This window comes from Odocoileus virginianus, chromosome 32 (genome assembly GCF_023699985.2).
Source record: "Odocoileus virginianus isolate 20LAN1187 ecotype Illinois chromosome 32, Ovbor_1.2, whole genome shotgun sequence".
Taxonomy (NCBI): domain Eukaryota; kingdom Metazoa; phylum Chordata; class Mammalia; order Artiodactyla; family Cervidae; genus Odocoileus; species Odocoileus virginianus.
Window position 1 is genome coordinate 39,430,565 of NC_069705.1, and position 20,050 is coordinate 39,450,614.

The following is a 20,050-nucleotide window of genomic DNA, read 5'->3' on the forward strand; positions in this document are numbered from 1 at the left end:
TATACACTTGTGTGTCTTCTATCTACAATCCAATAGCATTTGAAATGTCTAAAATTAAATAGCCATTTTCTACATGTTGTTAATGTACAGCTCCACATTTTAAGCTCCAGAATTTGCAACTATCCTCAGCTGCTGGCTGAATTAAATAATTACATTTTATATGATTTTCTTTTATTTAAAAGGAATATATATATATATATGTATACATATATACATATATATATATATACACACACACATATATTCATTTAGGAAAATTGGAAGAGTGCAATAAAGTAGAAAAAAAGAGAATCAATCATTGGTCCATAATCCACTGATAGCCATGCAGCATTTTGGTATATTTTTACACCAGAATTCCCGCTACATCAGTGTTTCTGGGTTCTAAGAATCTGCATTTTTAATAATATCACTAGTTAATAATCACACAGAAGTTATTGATGTACATGGTCTATGGATTGTGTTCTGAGAAACATGCTACAAGATAATTTAAACTTCATGGATACAAGAGAGAGATAGTGCACATTTTCAATAAAAGAACAGTTATGTTCAAATTTGTTTAAAGAGTAAAACTATAATGGACTCTTAAGGATGTATATGATGGATAATTTGAATGAAAGGAGAGTGAACAGTTACCAGACTGTTGATAAAGCGCAGCCCAAGACCAAGGCACATATCTGAGTTAGAACTAACTGAAATTTATCGAATGTATAGTGTGTATCACATACTATTTTAGGTGTTCTATGCATGTTCATTTCTTTCTTCCCTACAATAATCCTATAAGTGATATTATTCTGCATGTCGCTTAGATAAGGAAAGGGAAACATACGTAATTGAATTTACTTATGCAAATCATACAGCTAGTAAATTGCAAAACCAAAATTCGAAGCCAGAGGAGGTTCAGGACCTCTGCTGACCAGCCGTGGGCCTCTCCCTACGTCATTTACAATCCCTAGAAAGCATGCTTTGGAAGAGCCCCAATGAACTTACTGTTGTCTATGACCTTAGAAATAAGCTTTTTTGTTTCTTAATTAGTGCGTTTTTGTCTGGGCAGCTGTAGGCCAAACAATGTGTGAGCATTGTTCAAAATATTTTCTGAAATAAATATGTACAGATGTGGGATGTTTAAGTAGATTTGAAATATAGTAGATTTTCTCTGCATGTTTGGTAGCTAGAACAAAGTGTTGCCCAAGTTTTGCTGTAGAATAAAATGGCGGAAAGAATCTTCCAGTATCAAAATCAAAAGGAGTCTTTATTCTACTAATTGAAAAAACTGACATGACAAGAACAATTCTTTTGTTGTTTTTGTTGTTTTTTAGTAAAACTGAGAAGTTGAACCACTGGTAAAATCTTATGGATTTAATGAATAAAATCTAATTCATGAATAAGTAGTTTACTAGCTAGCAGTTCTTAGGGATGGAATAGGTGAGGGTGAGTATGCCCATAAAATAAACCATTTTTACCCTTAATGAATAATTCCATATTAAAAAAAAATTTCTAGAATCCTCAGGCATGCTGGAATGTTGCAGATATTTGTGAGTATAATTGTTTCCCCTTATTCTGAAGGGCATCAACTTGGTTTTGCTTTATACAACTTCAGAGCTATTTTGGTTTATGCTAATGTGAGGCCATCAACCTTTAACTAGCTTTAGAGTCTAAAGTTAAACCCTGTATATGTGTGACAGTCCCAGGTGTTTTAGGTTAAAAGGTATACCTGAGAAAGATAAGTGCATTGATTCAGCAAATATTTATGCACATACAGTGCTGAACCCAGTAGTTAAGAAAAACAAAATGACTCCTGTTTTCTTAGATTTTGCATTCTAATTGGAAAGACAGAAAATGAGCAGATAGATGGTAGATGGATACATAGATACATAGATAGATGGATACATAGATACATAGGTAGATACATAGACAGATGATGATTGATAGGTAAAAAAGAAAACTCAGATAATGTGAAAAGACTTTGAGGGAAAGAATACTAGGTAATAAGCATGACTGCTAGTGCTAACAGTGTAAGGATGGTATTCACAGGGTCAAAAAAGACCCTTGAGAAAAAATACTCAAATTGGATCCTTGTAGGAGGGGCAGCCATGCCCAGGACTCAAGTCCAGTAAGAGGCTGACTATGTACAGTCCAGGAGCAAAGAGAGAACAGTTAGACACAAAGGACCTAAAGGAGGGGAAATCCTGTCTTGTATATCAAGGTACAAATTTGGGGTCAAATAATAGATCACTCTTAAAAGTCATAGTTTGAAGCATTAATTCATATTCATCATTAGCTATTTCTACCTGACCTATTTTTTTCTTGATGGAAATTTGTTTATTTCTAGAGTCTTCCTTCCAGAACAGGAGATATTTATAGGCATAACTGAAGATGAGTTAAAAATGAGTGAATGAACCATGTAAAATGTCTGTATAAACCATCACTTTGTAGGGCTTGATCTGAAGCAGGACAAGGGCCATCCATTCCCCTCATCCCATACATTGAGAGTGTCAGTATTTTCCAGTTTTGCACTTCTTCTCTTAACACATGTGTACACCCCTCTACCTCCTGTTTACTTCATAAACCCCAGGCTCTCTTAAGCTTCCTTTGTGTTCAGGAAACAGAAGTGGGTGATGATGATATGGAGGCATTTAAATGGCCTCACCAAAGCATATGTTGCCAGCATCCATGATAGATAACTATAACAGTAGAACCTAGTCCACTGATGTTCAGGTGGCAACATCTCCCTGCAAGCTTGATGTGAGGTTGGGTGGCTGCCTCACTGCCACCTTTTTACAAATCGGCCAGCTGCTGTGACCCTCAGGCCTGAATGGATTCACACTACTTCACTGCAGGCTGTTACAGAAGCGAAGACAGAGTCAGGGTGTCAAAATTGCTGATGACTCCATGTCATGTGATTCTTTAGTTTTTTTTTTTTTTCTTTCTTTCTTTCTTGTTGGACCGTAGACATTTATGAATTGGCCCATGAGAAAGCAAACATTTAAATGAAACCATCCTTGGATGCTGGGCTTCATAAGCAATGTTGATACTGGTTTGCAATAGCTCCCAATTTCTACACCTGTTTCAAATTAGATTGCTAAAGTAATATGTTCAGACAAACACTGCCATTTGAAGAGCTGACTTTTTGAATAAATTACAATGACTGTATCACTAATGAGCCACCTTGGGAAGCCACCTCTGACATCTGGGGTTCAATCCCAGAAGTAAATAGGTTGCCTGATTCTTCGTCTAACCCTGTTACTCAATATGTAAAAATAAATGTACATGTTTTTAATTTTATCAGCTCAACCCTTTCCTTTCTACATAACATCATTTACCTTTTTTAATTACTTTATTTTGGCTGTGTTCTCCCATTACCCTTTTTGACACGCTGACTGTCTTGACTTGCAGTCTTTGTTGCTGTGTGCGGGCTCTCTCCAGATGCAGCCAACAGGGGCTGCTCCCTAGTTGTGTGTGGGCGTCTCACTGTACTGGCTTCTCTTGTTTCGGAACATGGGTTCTAGAGTGTGGACTCAGTATTTGTGGTGAACAGGCTTTTTTGCCCTGCAGCATGTGGGATGTTAGTTCCTGGACCAGGCATCAAACCTGTGTCTCCTGCATTAGCTGACAGATTCTTAACCACTGGACCACTGGGAAAGTCCCTATATAATGTTCTTTATATATGGAATTTAGAAAGATGGTAACGTTAACCCTGTATGTGAGACGGCAAAAGAGACACAGATGTATAGAACAGTGTTTTGGACTCTATGGGAGAAGGCGATGGTGGGATGGTTTGAGAGAATAGCATTGAAACATGTATATTATCAAGGGTGAAACAGATCGCCAGTCCAGGTTGGATGCATGAGACAAGTGCTCAGGGCTGGTGCACTGGGGATGACCCAGGGGGATGGGATGGGGAGGGAGACAGGAGGGGGGCTCAGGACGGGGACACATGTACACCCATGGCTGATTCATGTATTGTAAGGTAATTAGCCTCCAATTAAAATAAATATATTTAAAAAACAACAGAGGACTTTAAAAAATATTCTTTAGCTCATTCTTTTCATAGTTAACTAAAATACCATTTAGATAACTCTTTAAAATGAATTCTGTAGTTTGAAGTATCTTTCAGCCAAGTTGGAGATAAGCAGTGTGTTAGTAAAATACCAGAAACATTTAAGAATCTGCAAAATATTTTTCTTTTCCTTCCTATACAAAATAACCTCTTCACTAAATAAACATGCTAGAAACGACATTCTTTTTTCTTTTTATCTGGGACTCATAATCTTGATCCATCATCTCTAGGGTTTTATTTGTCAGAGATAAACAAAACTAACTTTGGCATTTCTTGAAATCCATCTGTGTTACTGTATGGACCTCTCAGATTTCTTGAATAGTTCTATGAGATAATACATTCATATTTTTCTTTATTTTGCTTAAGCAGGGCCATAATGTACCATTTTTTTAGATCTGTTTTCAACATTACCCAGCTATAAAAAATGTGCCTTCCATTATTTTTCTAGTTATCGATTTTGCCCCTTCAGTCCTGTAATTTTTCATAAGCTCCCATATCTTCTGCCTTTATCTATGGATCTGTAAGTTTCTCATGCAATCCATTCATCTTTTAGTCCTTCAGATTTCCAGCTAAGCTTTCCACATATCCTGGGTTGATAGATTTCAACGTTCTGTAGATGTTAATTCTTCATTTTACCACATCTAATAGCGCTCTGATTTATTCTATAGCAGTTATTGTATTGTGACTCTCAAATTCCCAATCTCTCATGTTTAATAACTATGCTGCCTTCTTTCATCCATCTGGGAATACATTTCAATAATCTTCCAAACAATGCTCTGGTTCTCTGGTTGCTTCATTTCAGGAATTAATGAAATTCTTGCAGAGATCTCACTAGTTTATTCTCTTATTTTACTCAGTAAACCGTTTTAATGTTCCTCTATCACTGCTTTGGAGTTTGTTTGGTCTCCCAGGTAAGCTGGTTAGTCTTTGTTGCACTGTAAGTATACTCTGTCTCTGACAGTTTTATTGACATTTTGATGATTTTTGCTTGAGGGTCTTCTTTATAATGTTAGTCCCTGTCATCTTCATCCAACACTTCTTTTTCTGAAATGTTGTGGATCTGACTTTAATTCTTGAGAATCCGTAGTATTGTGTCTAAGTATTTTTCCACGACAAGTTTCTTAGGAAAAGCACAATTCTACTGAAATAAAAAGGGAGGTGTGTAGTTGGAAACATTTGTCTGGAAATAAAATGACAGAGGATTCCTTTCTGGATAAAATTGATATTAGGAATTGCTAAGTCAGAATGAAGAGAACCAGGGTTTTCCTTGGTTATAAAGACTTGTGAGGTTTGAAATAATACAGTCCCTCAAGCTGGTGGCAGAATGTGGCCTGGCCTGGTGGACGTGAGGAGTTTCCTATGAAAGAAACCAATGAAGGTGGTGATGACACAACTATTGCTAACCTATGTCTGCTGCATCACTGCATGATGCACACACCTGGCTGCATCCTACTTTTAACCCTCAGCACCCAGATCTTCGGGAGGCCTGATGTCAGGGATGAAGGTCCCCATAGGTGCATCACAGAATGAAAGTTATTTATTTTCAGTTACTGCTGAGAGAAGGGAATTGACAGAGGATGGCCTTCAGGACGCATTTTGGTTTTGTTTATGTGCTAGCTTGCTTCAGTCATGTTCGACTGTGTGACCGCCATGGCTCCTCTGCCCATGAAATTCCAGGTGAGAATTCTGGAGTGAGTTGCCACTTACGTACTCCAGGGGACCCAGAGATGGAACCAGCTCTCTCGCACTGCAGGCGGGGATGAAGTCTTTACCATCTGAGCAATCAGGGAAGGCCTGCCCTTTAGGCTGGAAATCAGCAAAGTTCTGGAGGCCAGAACCACGTGGGAGATTCTGGGATCTGCATGCCATGTCCTTTGTGTTCTTGAGATGTGATGATATGACCAGACAGCTGCGGATGGAGAAGTCTCAGGTTGTCCTGCTTGTTTGAGCTTCTCTTTTCTGCCTCTGATTCCCTGGTTAACTTGACTCTTGGTAGCACAGATTAATAATATTACAACTACATTTTAAATAATAATAATGTGCTCAGTCATGTCTGACTATTTGCAGCCCATGGACTGTAGCCTGCCAGTCTCCTCTGTCCATGGGATTTCTCTGGCAAGAATACTGGAGTGGGTTGCCACTTCCTGCTCCAGGGGATATTCCCAACCCAGAGATCAAACCCACGTCTCTTGCATCTCCTGCACTTGCAGGCAGATTCTTTACCACTAGCACCACCATATTATTATCTTCTTTTTAACAGTGCATTGAACTCTAGTTTTAAATGGACATTTAGTGCTTGTATGTGGGGTTAAGTATAAAGCAAGGCTATCCTAGAAAATTTTTTTTTTTCCTAAATTGTTTCTTTCAAAGTACTTTTCTTTCTCAGTTGGAACCAAATCTTGGTAATTTCATACTATATATAATTGACCACTACCATGTGTAATTTATAGATATGAAACATTTTTTGCATTTTTCTGTGGGAAACACTGATGTGCGTTTACCCAGGCTCTGTGATGCATGCATTTGGACAAGACTGTCTCTTTGTAATTAGTTAATGCTTTTTCAATTTTCGTATGGTTGGTCCTCAGTACCTCAGGCTAAAAAACTTAAAATTTGTTAGCAATTATTTCATAATTTTTAGTTCCTAAGAAAGGATGAATTTTCCTTGAAAATGTGAAATAAATTGCTTTTGGCAAGCACGTTAGTAATTTCTAGATAGAGGATTATTTTTTTTGGAGAAAATTCACAGTTTGAAAAGTCTTTCTTCTGAAAAATGATTTGAAATTGAATGGATCAGATTATTCAGCCTTCTTTTTATCAGTTTCCTTCCCCTTCCCCTTTATCAGTTTCAAGCCCTCATTCCTTACCTTGTTGATTTCAACCCTCCAGTCATTCATTAAGGTGATTATGAGTTAGCTTCTTCCAAGATGTAGGGACTTTTTATTTACTTATTTTGTGCTGTCAGTTGTGCATCTTGAAAAATTGTAAAATCATTCTCTTATTCTGTATCTCTTCCTATCAGCACAATTTCTGGCAGAAACATGTCATTCAAAAAAGACCCAAATATAGTTTAAAGAGGACACTGAAACCAAAGGCACATAAAAAATAAAACTTTTGATGAGGAAGCCTAGTGACTCGTGTGTGTGTGTGTGCGTTTGTGTGTGTGTCAGAAGCTACAGGAAACATTTGGAACTAAACACCACTGAATCTTTCACGCTTTAAAACATCAGGCAGCACTATTCACCACAGCCAAAACACAGGCACAACCTAAGTGTCCATAGATGGATGAGTGAAGAAAACGCGGTGTGTGTGTGTGTGTGTGTGTGTGTGTGTGTGTGTGCGCTGGTGGCTCAGCAGTAGAGAATCTGCCTGCAGTGCAGGACACATGGGTTCAACCCATGGATTGGCAAGATCTCCTGGAGAAGGAAATGGCAATCCACTCCACTGTTCTTGCCTTGGAAATTCCATGAACAGGAGAGCTTGGCAGGCTACAGCCCATGGGGTCATAAGAATCGGACTCGTCTGAACCACTAAACCACCACCACCATATATACATGCATGCAGTGGACAGAAAGGAAAAAGCTACATGATCTCATGTATATGTGAAATCTAAAAAAATTCACAGAAGCAGAGTTGAGCCGTGGTGACTAGGAATGTGGAGGTGGGGATAAATCTGGGCAGCATCCACTTCTAGGCATACACACTGAGGAAACCAGATCTGAAAGAGACACGTGCACCCCAGTGTTCATCGCAGCACTGTTTATAATAGCCAGGACATGGAAGCAACCTAGATGCCCATCAGCAGACGAATGGATGAGGAAGCTGTGGTACATACACACCATGGAATATTACTCAGCCATTAAAAAGAATTCATTTGAATCAGTTCTAATGAGATGGATGAAACTGGAGCCCATTATACAGAGCGAAGTAAGCCAGAAAGATAAAGACCATTACAGTATACTAACACATATATATGGAATTTAGAAAGATGGTAACGATAACCCTATATGCAAAACAGAAAAAGAGACTCAGATGTATAGAACAGACTTGTGGACTCTGTGGGAGAAGGCGAGGGTGGGATGTTTCAAGAGAACAGCATCACAACATGTATATCTAGTGTGAAACAGATCACCAGCCCAGGTTGGGTGCATGAGACAAGTGCTCGGGCCTGGTGCACTGGGAAGACCCAGAGGGATCGGGTGGAGACGGAGGTGGGAGGGGGGACCGGGATGGGGAATACATGTAAATCCATGGCTAATTCATTTCAATGTATGACAAAAACCACTGCAATGTTGTAAAGTAATTAGCCTCCAACTAATAAAAATAAATGGAAAAAAAAAATCTGGGCAGCATGGTGGCTGTAGATGATAATACTGTATTGGCCATTGGACATATGCTAAGAGAGTGGATTTCAGGTGTTTTTACTTTACATGCAAGTGATGACTAAGTAAGGAGACAAGTTTATTAGCCTGACTATAGTAGCGGTCATGTACTCTGTGTGTGGACATCAAATATTCATGCTATACTCCTTAAATACACACAAATTTTGTTTACAAAAATGAATTCTCTGAATCACATCACTCATCAGTAACTGAGAAATGATAGCAACTTTCATTCCAGATGTATAATTTGTTTTACTGCCGGATATAGTTATAGAATGCCATATCCTATAAGAAACTAGAGGTTCTTCACAGAAGGTTGGGCCTACCTCTTCTCTCTTTATGGGACATTAATGGCATAAATGCTGTCCTTTGACTCTCAGTAGAGGCTGATTGTCGAGGCTAAACCCCAACGAAAACCTCTCTGACACCCTTTGTTTTGGCTTGAAAGAATTGTAGAATGATCCTTTTTACACCCAAAATAAAAACACATTTATGTGGGAAGACCCCCATCTGGGACATTACAAGTCAGCCAAGTGTGACCCTCAGGCTTGAATGGATTATCATTGCTTCTCTGCAGGCTGTTAGACAAGTCAACACAGAATCAGTGTCTCAAAAAGGGTAATGGGAACCTCCAGGATGTGTGAATCTTCAATCCTTTTATTCTATCTTGTTAGACCATGGGCATTTATAAGTCAGCCCATGGAAAGACAAAAAATGAAGTAAAACCATCCGTGGTTGCTGGGCTTCATAAACAACAGCCATCAATCCCTACACCTGTTTCAAATTAGATTGCTAAAATAATGTATTCAGACAAACATTGCAATTTGAAAGAGTAGATTTTTAAATAAATTATAATGGCTATACAACTAATTTTAGTAAGAATTTCAAATAGCAAAATTAATGCAACCCATATTAGCATTGCTGAGGAAAGCACCTGGTAAGAGCCTGCTCAGAAATGCAACATCAAATCGGATAGTAGTCCAAAGTCTGCCTTCCTCCCTGGTGCCACTTAGACCTTTCTTTCAAGTTTAATAAACAGGCATTTGATGTTTTGTACACGATTCCAGAGTTTCAGAGTTACTCTTGAGTAAATCTCATCAAAGTGTATTTACAGTGTTAATGGCTTCTGTATTTGCCATTCTCTCTCACTCTCTTCAGTTACCTACAGACCTCATTTGTTACTCTATCTACCTGCCTACCTACCTACATCTATCTATCTACCATCTCTATCATCTGTCCATCTATCTCTTCATGTATTTCTATTGCCATCATCTCTATTTACTGATCTGTTTTACCTATCTATCCATCTCTCTCTTTCATCAGTGATATCTTCTTCCTTTCCTTTTTATCTGTTACAGATTATCTAGTGTCTGTATCTATCTATCATCTATCTATCTATCATCTATCTATCTATCATATAGTTCCAACATGAATCTATTTCTCCTTGTCGCCCAGGGCTCTAGCCTAACTTTTTGACACCCTAGACACTTTTCCCCCTTAATCACAAATTCAGTCAACAAAGCAAGCATTACTTTTATCCGGAGAAAAGGATATGTGCTCTACAGAAAAAAGTTCATAGTGTTATTATTACATAGATGCAGCAGACACAAGCTGGTCTTGTCTAGATGATTTCGACCACCCAAAGTGTTCTTTATTTTAAAAAAGACAAGGCTTTGCAAGGTAAATGTAGAGGACAACTTTACAGCCTCAGAAGGTCTTTTTCATATGTAAATATGAGTAATTATGTGAAATCTGTGGACATCACACTGAAAATGTTTATTTATTGGTGTTCCAGTTATCCTCTAAATAGATCTCATTAACTGCACTCTCCATTTATTTTGCTTATACTGACTTAACCTTTGGTCATTCCGAACACTATAAATATGAGAATAAATACTTGATAGGCTTAACATATAATATGGGTTGATTTCATTTTTAAAGCTGATAATATCTTTGGAGTGATAGCAGTTTGAATTCCATAGAATCCTATAATCAGGGGCTCTCAAGTATATATAATCATTACTTTAAAAAGCAACTTGATATCATTTGAAATAACAATGACATTATGGAGCAAAATTAATTCTCCAAATGGATGTTTGCAGTATGCAAGGTCCCAAAGAGTTCCGTTATGCTAAGTAATTCTGTTTTGTGTTTGATTCAGGTCATCAAGCTTGCCTTTGAGGAGTTTGAGCTAGAAAGAGGTTATGACACCCTAACTGTGGGCGACGCGGGAAAAGTAGGGGACACCAGGACCGTCTTATATGTGTGAGTACATCTTCCCTTGTTTTTTTCTTTCCAGGATGGGGAGGTGTCTGTGCAGACACAGGTGTGGACTGAAGATCCTGGTCAGACTTTCCATTCCCAATCAGAAGTTTAATAGATGCCACATGTGGCTACATTAGTGGTGTCCAAATCTGATTTCGCATGAGAATTAATTCAGCATTGTGTTATATTAATATCTCTGCCAATGTTTTTCTTTTTATTTCAAATCATTAAGAATATGGCAAAAATTTAGAATATATTGGAAAGCAGAAAGTACAGGTGATAAGTTTCTCAACTTAGCTCCTCCCCATCAATCTCCTTCCACTTATTCTATTATTCATGTTTGGGAAGGACAGATATTTTCTGCAGTGAGGCCATGTGTCTTTCCAAAGCCTTGCATTCTATAGAGCTGCATACTAACTGTATCAGAGATGGTGGGGAGAATAGTGGGGGTAACACCCTGCATGTCTGTGGACCTCACAACTGAGAGTCCCGGGGCATTCAGAAGCAGCCCGGCCAGGTCCACCACGAGAGGAGTCCTTGCACTGGCCCCTCTGCAGCTGGACTCACAGAGGGGTCTGCACCCACAGAGGGGTCTGCACTCACAGAGGGGTTTGCACCCCTTCAGCCTGGATGCTTTCAGCCTCTTGCAGATGCATGGCCCCAAGGCGAGTCTGGTCAGTTTTTAGCAGACTTCTTCTTTCAGAATTAAAGCCGTGACCCCGGGGGTATCTTGACTCAGTAGCTTCAGCACAGCAGGAAGTATCTCAACAGTCCCTTCCTCTGCGTTTGCAACCTACACAGACAGCTTCCTGCGGGGACTCCAGAGACAGCTAAACCAGAAGTTGCTTTCAGGAATGGAAGTCATTCTGCAGGATTGTCACCTTTTTTCTCTTGATCTGCTTATTCATGGCTGAGGTTTTCTGTTTATCTGAGAGAAAGCTTACCCCTGATAGCTTCAGCTAGGAAACAATGACAGTAGTGGAATAGTAGTGGCTGTAATGCCCACTTATTCTCTTATTTACTACTTTCTTATGAGGTAATTCATGTTGTAAAAAAAAAGTTCTGCAGCTGAATGTCTGTCCATACCTTTGAAGTTAATGAGCCCAAGCTCAGATGGCCCTGGGGACATTCTCTTCTCCTTTGTTGTGTCTTGGACATACTTCCCTGTCAGTACATATCTTTATCTCGTGTTTTATAACTACTGCAAATAATAATTAAAATCATGTTTCATGTTACTGGCCCATGACCTGTGATGATGATTATAATAATAACAGTAGTAATCTCATGGCATTTATTGAGAACATCTTGTGTTCCATGCACTGTGCTAATACATATTATCTTCTTTGGCCTTCACCTTAATCCTATAAGTCAGGGGTTAATGCTGTCTTCATCATACAAATGATGAAACCGAGGCTTAGATTTACCCCAGTTCGCAAACCTGGTGTCTGCTCCAGCAGGTGTTCAGACTTAGTGATCCTGACCATATCTATATTCCTTATCATTGATAACCTTTGGCTTTTCCCCATCCCTCCCATAATTTCCCCTTCCTAAGCAGCTATGCCATAAGCTACTTTGTACAAATAGTCATACTGTTTCATGTGCCTTCAGGAAAAACTATATAGATTTTCTTCCACCACAGTATATGAAGGTCCTTATTTCCTCACACTCCTACCAAATAGTTATTCTTTTTTTTGCTCAAGCCCTACATTGCATTCATTTATAAAAGTGTGGATTTCTGCAGGATGAGGCCTGGACATCTATATATTTGCAGTATGCCATGTTGACGGCGGGCGCACAGCCTGGCATGGGTCTGTACAGGCACTTGTGGACACCAAGTCAGGGTGCCAGAGATGGAGTTTCTGGCCCGAGCTTTGCTCTTAACCATCTGTGACCCACTCTGTACCTGTGTTTTCATGGCTATAAAATATGTATAGTAAACATTTCCTGCCTATGGTAAGGAGCAAAATGAAATAATGCCTGTGAACACACTGGAGAGTGGAGAATTACAACCTGCACACGAGAGAGCTTTATTATTACCACAGCGTCTAATTTAAGAAGGGGTGTCATTAAAACAGATGAGAAAAGTTTTCAACTAAATGCAAAATATAAAATATAAATGTGGCCAAGTGGTGCCATATAAAGTCCCTTAGGTCACCATTAAAGATCTGTGGCTGTGCACCCATTTTTTTTTCATTGCTGTTTGTTGTTAAGAGAGCAATAGCAAGCTATGTGTTACATTGACATAAGTGTTATTAGAATCTCCTCCCAATAGCTCAAATCTATAAATGAAAAACTAAATAGTCAACTGAATCAAAGTGAGATGCCCTTTGGGAAACATAATGTAACAAAGATCAGTTGGGCATTTAATCATTTGTAGTAGAGAAAGGCAAAGCCACTGACGTATTTTCTCAGTATACACAATTACAGAAGAAGAACGAATGGGAGAATCACAGCTGTTGTCTTCAGATAAACTGGTAATGTTAAGGGATATATCAAGAAATATTTTTGAGTACTAATATGTCAGACCTGACATACAAGACTCCTATCATAGAGTTTAAAATCTAATTGGAAATGGCAGTGATGCTCAGATGGTTATATACCAGAAAGTATATTGAATCATTGAATCTCCTGATATATATTTCAAATAAAATTTGAGTTAAGAACATTTTCTTTATGGGTGGCTGATGTATACTATGTTGGGCTCAATATTTTATATGTTCCCATTTTTAGGGGGGCTGAGGAATTCTATTCAGATCTTAATTTTAAGGAGAAATTCAGAAACTGAGAGAGTCTAACTGGCTCATCCTAAATATAGTTTCAAAAGCCTAATTTCTGTTAATGTCTTTTTATTTTCTCAAGTTTCTTGGCCTGAAAGGAGAAAAACTGAATATTAGGGGAACTCTTTCAATAGCCAAGTCTTCCCAAGAGATGGATGAATTTATTCAGGTTACTTTTACAGAATGACAGACTTCAAGTCAATTCACTAAGCAAATCTCTCTTGAGACCTCTTCAACAATACTTATTGATGACTTTCTCAAATGTAATTTGCAGAAGAACTGCATCCAGAGACATGGTTCTTTAAGACTTTCCTGTTACTAGCAGCCGGTGCCTGGGAGATGGCACTCATTTCAGGATGTTCTGAGGATTACAGACATAGATGACAGGTTTTAAGTGCCCATCTGTCTAGGGGAGGGGTAGTATCAGGGCAATCTGTGAGCAAGCAGCATTGCCTCTGCCTGACTACTCGTCACCACTCATCTTAACCAGTAAGGATACTTTGTTGTTGTTCAGTCCCTCAGTCATGTCTGACTCTTTGCAACCCCATGGCCTGCAGCACGCCAGGCTTCCCTGTCCTTCACCATCTCCCAGAGCTTGCTCAAACTCATGTCCATGGAGTTGGCGATGCCATCCAACCATCTCCTCCTCTGTGGCCCCATTTCCTCCTGCCCTCAATCTTTCCAAGCTTCAGGGTCTTTTTCTAGTGAGTCAGCTCTTCACATCAGGTGGCCAAAGGATTGGAGCTTCAGCTTCAGCATCTGTCCTTCCAATGAAGATTTAGGGTTGATTTCCTTTAGGGTTGACTGGTTTGATCTTCTTTCAGTCCAAAGAACTCCAAGGAGTTTTCTCCAGCATCACAATTCTAAAGCATCAATTCATGGGTGGTCAGCCTTCTTTTCAGTCCAGTTCTTACCTGTGTACATGGCTATTGGAAAAACCATAGTTTTGCCTTTGTCGGCAAAGTGATATCTTTGTTTTTTAATACCCTTTCTAGGTTTGTCTTAGACACCTTCCCTTCCAAAGAGCAATCATCTTTTAATTTCGTAACTGAGGTCATTGTCTGCAGTGATTTTGGAGCCTAAGAAAATAAAATCTGTCACTGTTTCCACTTTTCACCCATCTATTTGCCATGAAGTGATTGGACCAACCAGATGCCATTAGTTTTTTGAATATCGAGTTTCAAGTCAGCTTTTTCATTCACCTCTTCCACCCTCATCAAGAGGTTCTTTAGCTCCTCTTCACTCTCTGCCATTAGCTTGGTATCATCTGCATATCTGAGGTTGTTGATATTTCTCCCAGCCATCTTGATTCCAGCTTGAGGTTCATCCAGCCCAGCATTTCACATGATGTATTCTGCATGTAAGTTAAATAAACAGGGTGACAACATACAGCCTTGAAGGTCTCTATTCCTAATTTTGTACTGTCTGTTGTTTCATGTCTGGTCTAACTATTGCTTCTTCTCCTGGATACAGGTTTCTCAGAAGGCAGGTCAGGTGGTCTGATATTTCCATGTCTTCAAGAATTTTCTACAGTTTGTTGTGATCCACACAGTCAAAGGTTTAGCCTAGTCGGTGAAGCAGAAGTCTATATTTTCCTGGAACTCCCTAGCTTTTTCTATGATCCAATAAATGTTGGCAATTTGGTCTCTCATTCTTCTGCCTTTTCTAAATCCAGCTTTCACATCTGAAAGTTCTCAGTCCAGGTACTGCTAAAGCCCAGCTTGAAAGATTTTGAGCATTACCTTGCTAGCAAGTGAAATGAGCACAATTGTATGGTAATTTGAACATTGTTTGGCATTGCCTTTCTTTGGCTTGAAATGAAAACTGACCTTTTACAGTGCTGTGGCCACTGCTGAGTTTTCCAAATTTGCTGACATATTGAGTGCATCACTTTAAAACTCCATCTTTTAGGATTTGTACTAGCTCAGCTATAATTTCATCACATCCACTAGCTTTGTTGATTGTAATGCTTCCTAAGGCCCACTTGACTTCACATCCCAGAATGTCTGGCTCTAGCTGAGTGACCACACAATTGTGGTTATCTGTGTCATTGAGACTTTTTTGTATAATTTTCTGTGTTTTCTCGCCACCTCTTCTTAATCTCTTCTGCTTCTATTAGATCCTTACCACTTCCATCCTTTATCGTGCATACCCTTCCATCCTTTATTGTGCATACCCTTCCATCCTTTATCGTGCATACCCTTCCATCCTTTATCGTGCATACCCTTACCCAACGTTCCCTTGGTATCTCCAATTTTCTGAAGGGATTTCTAGTCTTTCCCACTTTGCTGTTCACTGTTCCTCACGGCTGCTTCAGCCACTGTTCTCACACTGGCTTCTGTTCTGAGAAGTGACTCCATCTCTCCTGTGACTGTAACCACCTACCTCCACTGTTGTCTGCAGGCGCTGGGTGAAGGGGCAAAATTCACTTTGTTATCAAAAGACTTCACAGCATCTGTGACAAAGCATACACTGAAAACTGATGTGTGTGTCTATGTATCTTTGGATGTTATTAGAGAAGTCAATCACAGCACATCTCAGTGCTTTGGAGAAAAGCCTCAGCAATGTATGTTAAGAGTAAGCACATAAAGGTAGCTACCTAAATTCTCTCTAGGCAAAACCCTATATTAGATAAGAAGTACACTCCTTAGATTCTTAGAACTCTGGAACCTCATGATCAAAACTTTTTCTTCATGTAGTCTTTCTCATAATGGTGCTGACTTTCAGCATGGGTTTGTACAAGACTGCAGATCAGACTCAAATCCTAAATGATCTATTCTTCATATGGATTCCATCCATTGCTAGTATTCCTTCCGCAGTCTCCTATGGGGAATCTTTCTTCCTTGAGTTCTTGGAGAAATAGTTATTGAAATTCAGATGTTGCAGGACACAGAGGTGGGTAAAAGTAGGCTTTGGTGGGCATGGGGGGTGATCTGCAGGTGGAGAAATTCAGAGACTTTCCAACCTTCAACACCACCCCGAGGAGAGTCAGTTGGGGTCCTGTGGCACCTACTTTCTGTTCCAACAGCCCTATCAGTGGGGAGGTAGCTGGACCCCTGGACACCTGTATTTTAGGTTTGGGATTTTACCTGTTCTGGGGTGTCTGGGAGAGCAAGCTGACCTGGGCCTTTGGGGGCCATGTCTCTGGGGAACCTTCCCACGGAGGAGGAGAAGCCGTCAGCCCTGAGGAAGCACTGTCCAATGGCAGTGCCTAAGGGAGACGGAACAAAGCCTGTCCCAGCTCATTTGGGGTCCAGACTCAGGGTCCAGCCCGAGGCCTGTCCCAGCTGTTCTGACGGCTACAGCTCTCGCGTTGACTCACTGCAGCGGTTTTCTCTAAGAAGCTGGAAAGGCATGCCCTCCTTACCGCACTGTTACCCTGCAGAGGTAAGGATCTCTTTGCCAGGATTCATCAGTCAAAAGCATCTCAAGGGTGTGTCATGTATTACTGGCATGAAATTAACCACAAAGGTGTAATCATTCTCTTTGGGGGTGGGAGGGCTAAGTGCATTTAAAACAACAAGGGGAGGACATTTCTGGTGGCTCAGTGGTAAAGAATCTGCCTACCAATACAGGAGACACAAGTTCCGTACTTGATCCGGGAAGATCCCACATGCTATGGAGCAGCTAGGCTGTGGGCCACAAGTACTGAGCCTGCGCCCTAGAGCCCAGGAGCTGCCACTATTGATACTTAGCCTGCACGAGAGCCCACACTCCACGGTGAGAGAAACCACTGCAGTGAGAAGCCTGCACTGCAACTAGAGAGCAGCCCCCATAGTGATGAGGCCCCAGCACAGCTAAAGGTAAATAAATAAAAATTAAAAGAAAAAAAAAAAAAAACCCGAGGGGCATGCACCTCAAGGGCAGCAAGCATGGCTCCCCATCTCGTGCTGACTTTGCAACCCAAAAGCATTCACGTGCAAAATGAAACGGCTAGTGAAAAATTGTTTGAGAAAGGCTAAAAGTATGAAGCAAAGAGAAGATATTACTATATTGCTGTAGTTATTATCTCTACCTTAATGTAATGAAATATGTGGTTCTCAGAACTGCCTTTGAACATGGAATTTACTAACAGGAAGAAGGAAGAGATCTGGACTGTCATTCACTGAATCTGTCTGGACCCTCAGTCTCGTGACCTAGAAATTCTATACCCTGGCCTCTAGGGTTGTTAGACAGGAAATCTGCTGACACACCCAGAGGTGTTTGGAAGTAATGGGTCCCTTCTCTCTGGCTGTTTTCAAGATTTTGGTCTTCATCTTTGGTTTTCAAAAGTTTAATTAAATGTGTCTTAACGTGGATTCATTTGAGTTTATCCTATTTGAGGTTGAGGTTCACTTGGTTTCTTAGAACTGTAGGTTATGTGTTTTCCCAGATTTGGGGAACTTTAGCCATTATTGCTTTACATTCTCTTTCAGTCCCACTCTCTTTTCTCTCCTTGTGGGACTGGAATGATGAAACGCTGGGCCTTTGGGTTTTGTCCACAGGTTGCTGGTGTTCTCTTCGCTTCGCTTCCACTCCGTCTTCCCTCTGGGGTCAGTGAAGGGGATCCTGTCATCCTTTCTCGAGTTCTCATGTCATCAGGCGTCCATTCTTTCTATGATAAGCCTACCCAGCTACTTTTATTTTATTGTCTATTATTATATTTTTCACTACTGTATTTTTAAGTCCTATAATTTCCATTTGGGTCTTTTTATAACTTCTCTTTCTTTGCTGGGATGTTCTCTTTTTCCTTGGATTGCAGAGAGTTTGTAAATGATTGAAGCATTTATGCAATGGCTGCTTTAAAATCCCTGTCAGGTAATTTCACCACCTGATTCATTTCCGGTGTCCACTGTTTGTCTTTTCTCATCCGAGTTGTGGTTTTCTCAGCTCTTAATGTGATGAGCAGACCCTGGCTGTTTTGTCTATCATGTTGTGATGTGCTAGGAATTACATAAACCTCTTATTTCAGCAGGCAGTCTCCCTGGTTAGGTTTAACATGCAGCTCTTGGCCAACGTGTGCAGGCTGGGTTTCCAGTGATGGGTTCATTATCAGGGCTGTAAGGCAGCGGCCCCCAACTTTTTTGGTACCAGGGACAGTTTTTTGTGGAAGACAAGTTTTCCAAGGACCAGGATGGGGGACATTTTGGGGATGACTCTAGTGCATTGGATTTATTGCCCACTTTATTTTGTCATCATTACATGAACTCCACCGCAGATCATGAGGCGTCAGGCCCCGGAGGCTGAGGACCCCTGCTCGAGGGCATTGCCCTGCTCCACGTGGTTGGCTGGTGCCCGAGGAGCTCACACTAGTCGCTGCCCCCTCCCCCAGCTCATATCTTGTCCCCTCCACCCCCATCTCCCGTCTCTAGGAGGGGAGGGGAGTCTCAGTCTCAGATTTGCAGAGATAGAATCTTCCCGGATTGGGCCACTGGTGTGTCTGGGTCTCTCTCGCAGGTTCTCCTGCCTCTGTGCCTTAACTCAGAAAAGGGAGCCCAGGCCCCTGGGGTGGGGGAAGGCCGGCCCCTAACCATCCCCCACACAGGTGGTGCTGGTCCACCCGAAATCACGAGAGGGACACCAGGTGCATCCTCGGAGGGTGGAGCTCGCCTGTGCGAGAGTCACAGCCAATGATAAGCTTGCTCTAATTTCACGTTGGTGCCAGTGGGGCAATTTTAACAACTTTAGCATAGGTACTGTCAATCCCCGGGTTTAACTTCATGTATAATAGTAACATGAATATCTATTCTATAAGACCAGAGCCTAAAATGACTTTCCAAAGTCAACTTGATGTAAAAGCCAGAGTCCTGCCACTCTCCCACTTCCAGTCTCTTTTCTGCTGCTAGACTGGGCTCAGTCACTCAGTCATGTCCAGTTCTTTGTGGCCTCATGCACTGTAGCCCTCCAGGCTCCTATGTCCATGGGATTATTCCAGCAAGAATACTGGATTGGTTGACATTTCCTCTTCCTGTTCTGGTACATATCATGTAAATAGACGTGTTACCTGTAGGTACCCTATGTGAGGAGCCAGTGGGATGCTGTGGGTTGGAGAACCTGGAACTCTGAGCAGGGCTGCCTTCAGGTGGATTTGCCCTCAGGATCTGGTCAGAAAGGCTCTTAATGATGTGCCACCTGTCCATCCTAAAGGAAATCAGTCCTGAATAGCCATTGGAAGGACTGATGCTGAAGCTGAGACTCCAATAGTTTGGCCACCTGATTCGAAGAACTGACTCATTTGAAAAGACCCTGATGCTGGGAGGGGCTTCCCTGGTGGCTCAAAGGTTAAAGTGTCTGCCTGAAATGCAGGAGACCCGGGTTCGATCCCTGGGTTGGGAAGACCCCCTGGAGAAGGAAATGGCAATCCACTCCAGTATTCTTGCCTGGAGAATCCCATGGACAAAATAGCTAGTCCATGGGGTCGCAAAAGAGTCAGACACTACTGAGCGACTTCACTTTCTTTCTTCACTTTGATGCTGGGAAAGATTGAAAATGGGAGGAGAAGGGGACGACAGAGGATGAGTTGGTTGGATGGCATCACCGACTCAATGGACATGAGTTTGAGTAAACTCTGGGAGTTGGTGATGGACAGG

The 20,050-nt window shown here is 40.9% G+C and overlaps 1 protein-coding gene and 1 non-coding gene across 2 annotated transcripts in view; both read left to right on the top strand.

Moving 5' to 3' along the window:
* Window positions 1-20,050, top strand: part of CSMD1 (CUB and Sushi multiple domains 1) — a 1,985,846-nt gene that overhangs the window by 1,514,638 nt on the left and 451,158 nt on the right. Inside the window, exon 11 of the mRNA XM_070460176.1 lies at window positions 10,601-10,704. Within this exon, the coding sequence (XP_070316277.1) occupies window positions 10,601-10,704 (104 nt within the window). The remainder of the gene's footprint in view (window positions 1-10,600; window positions 10,705-20,050) is intronic.
* On the top strand, window positions 19,725-19,796 carry TRNAF-GAA (transfer RNA phenylalanine (anticodon GAA)). Its single transcript has one exon. It is a non-coding gene; the product is annotated as a tRNA-Phe (tRNA).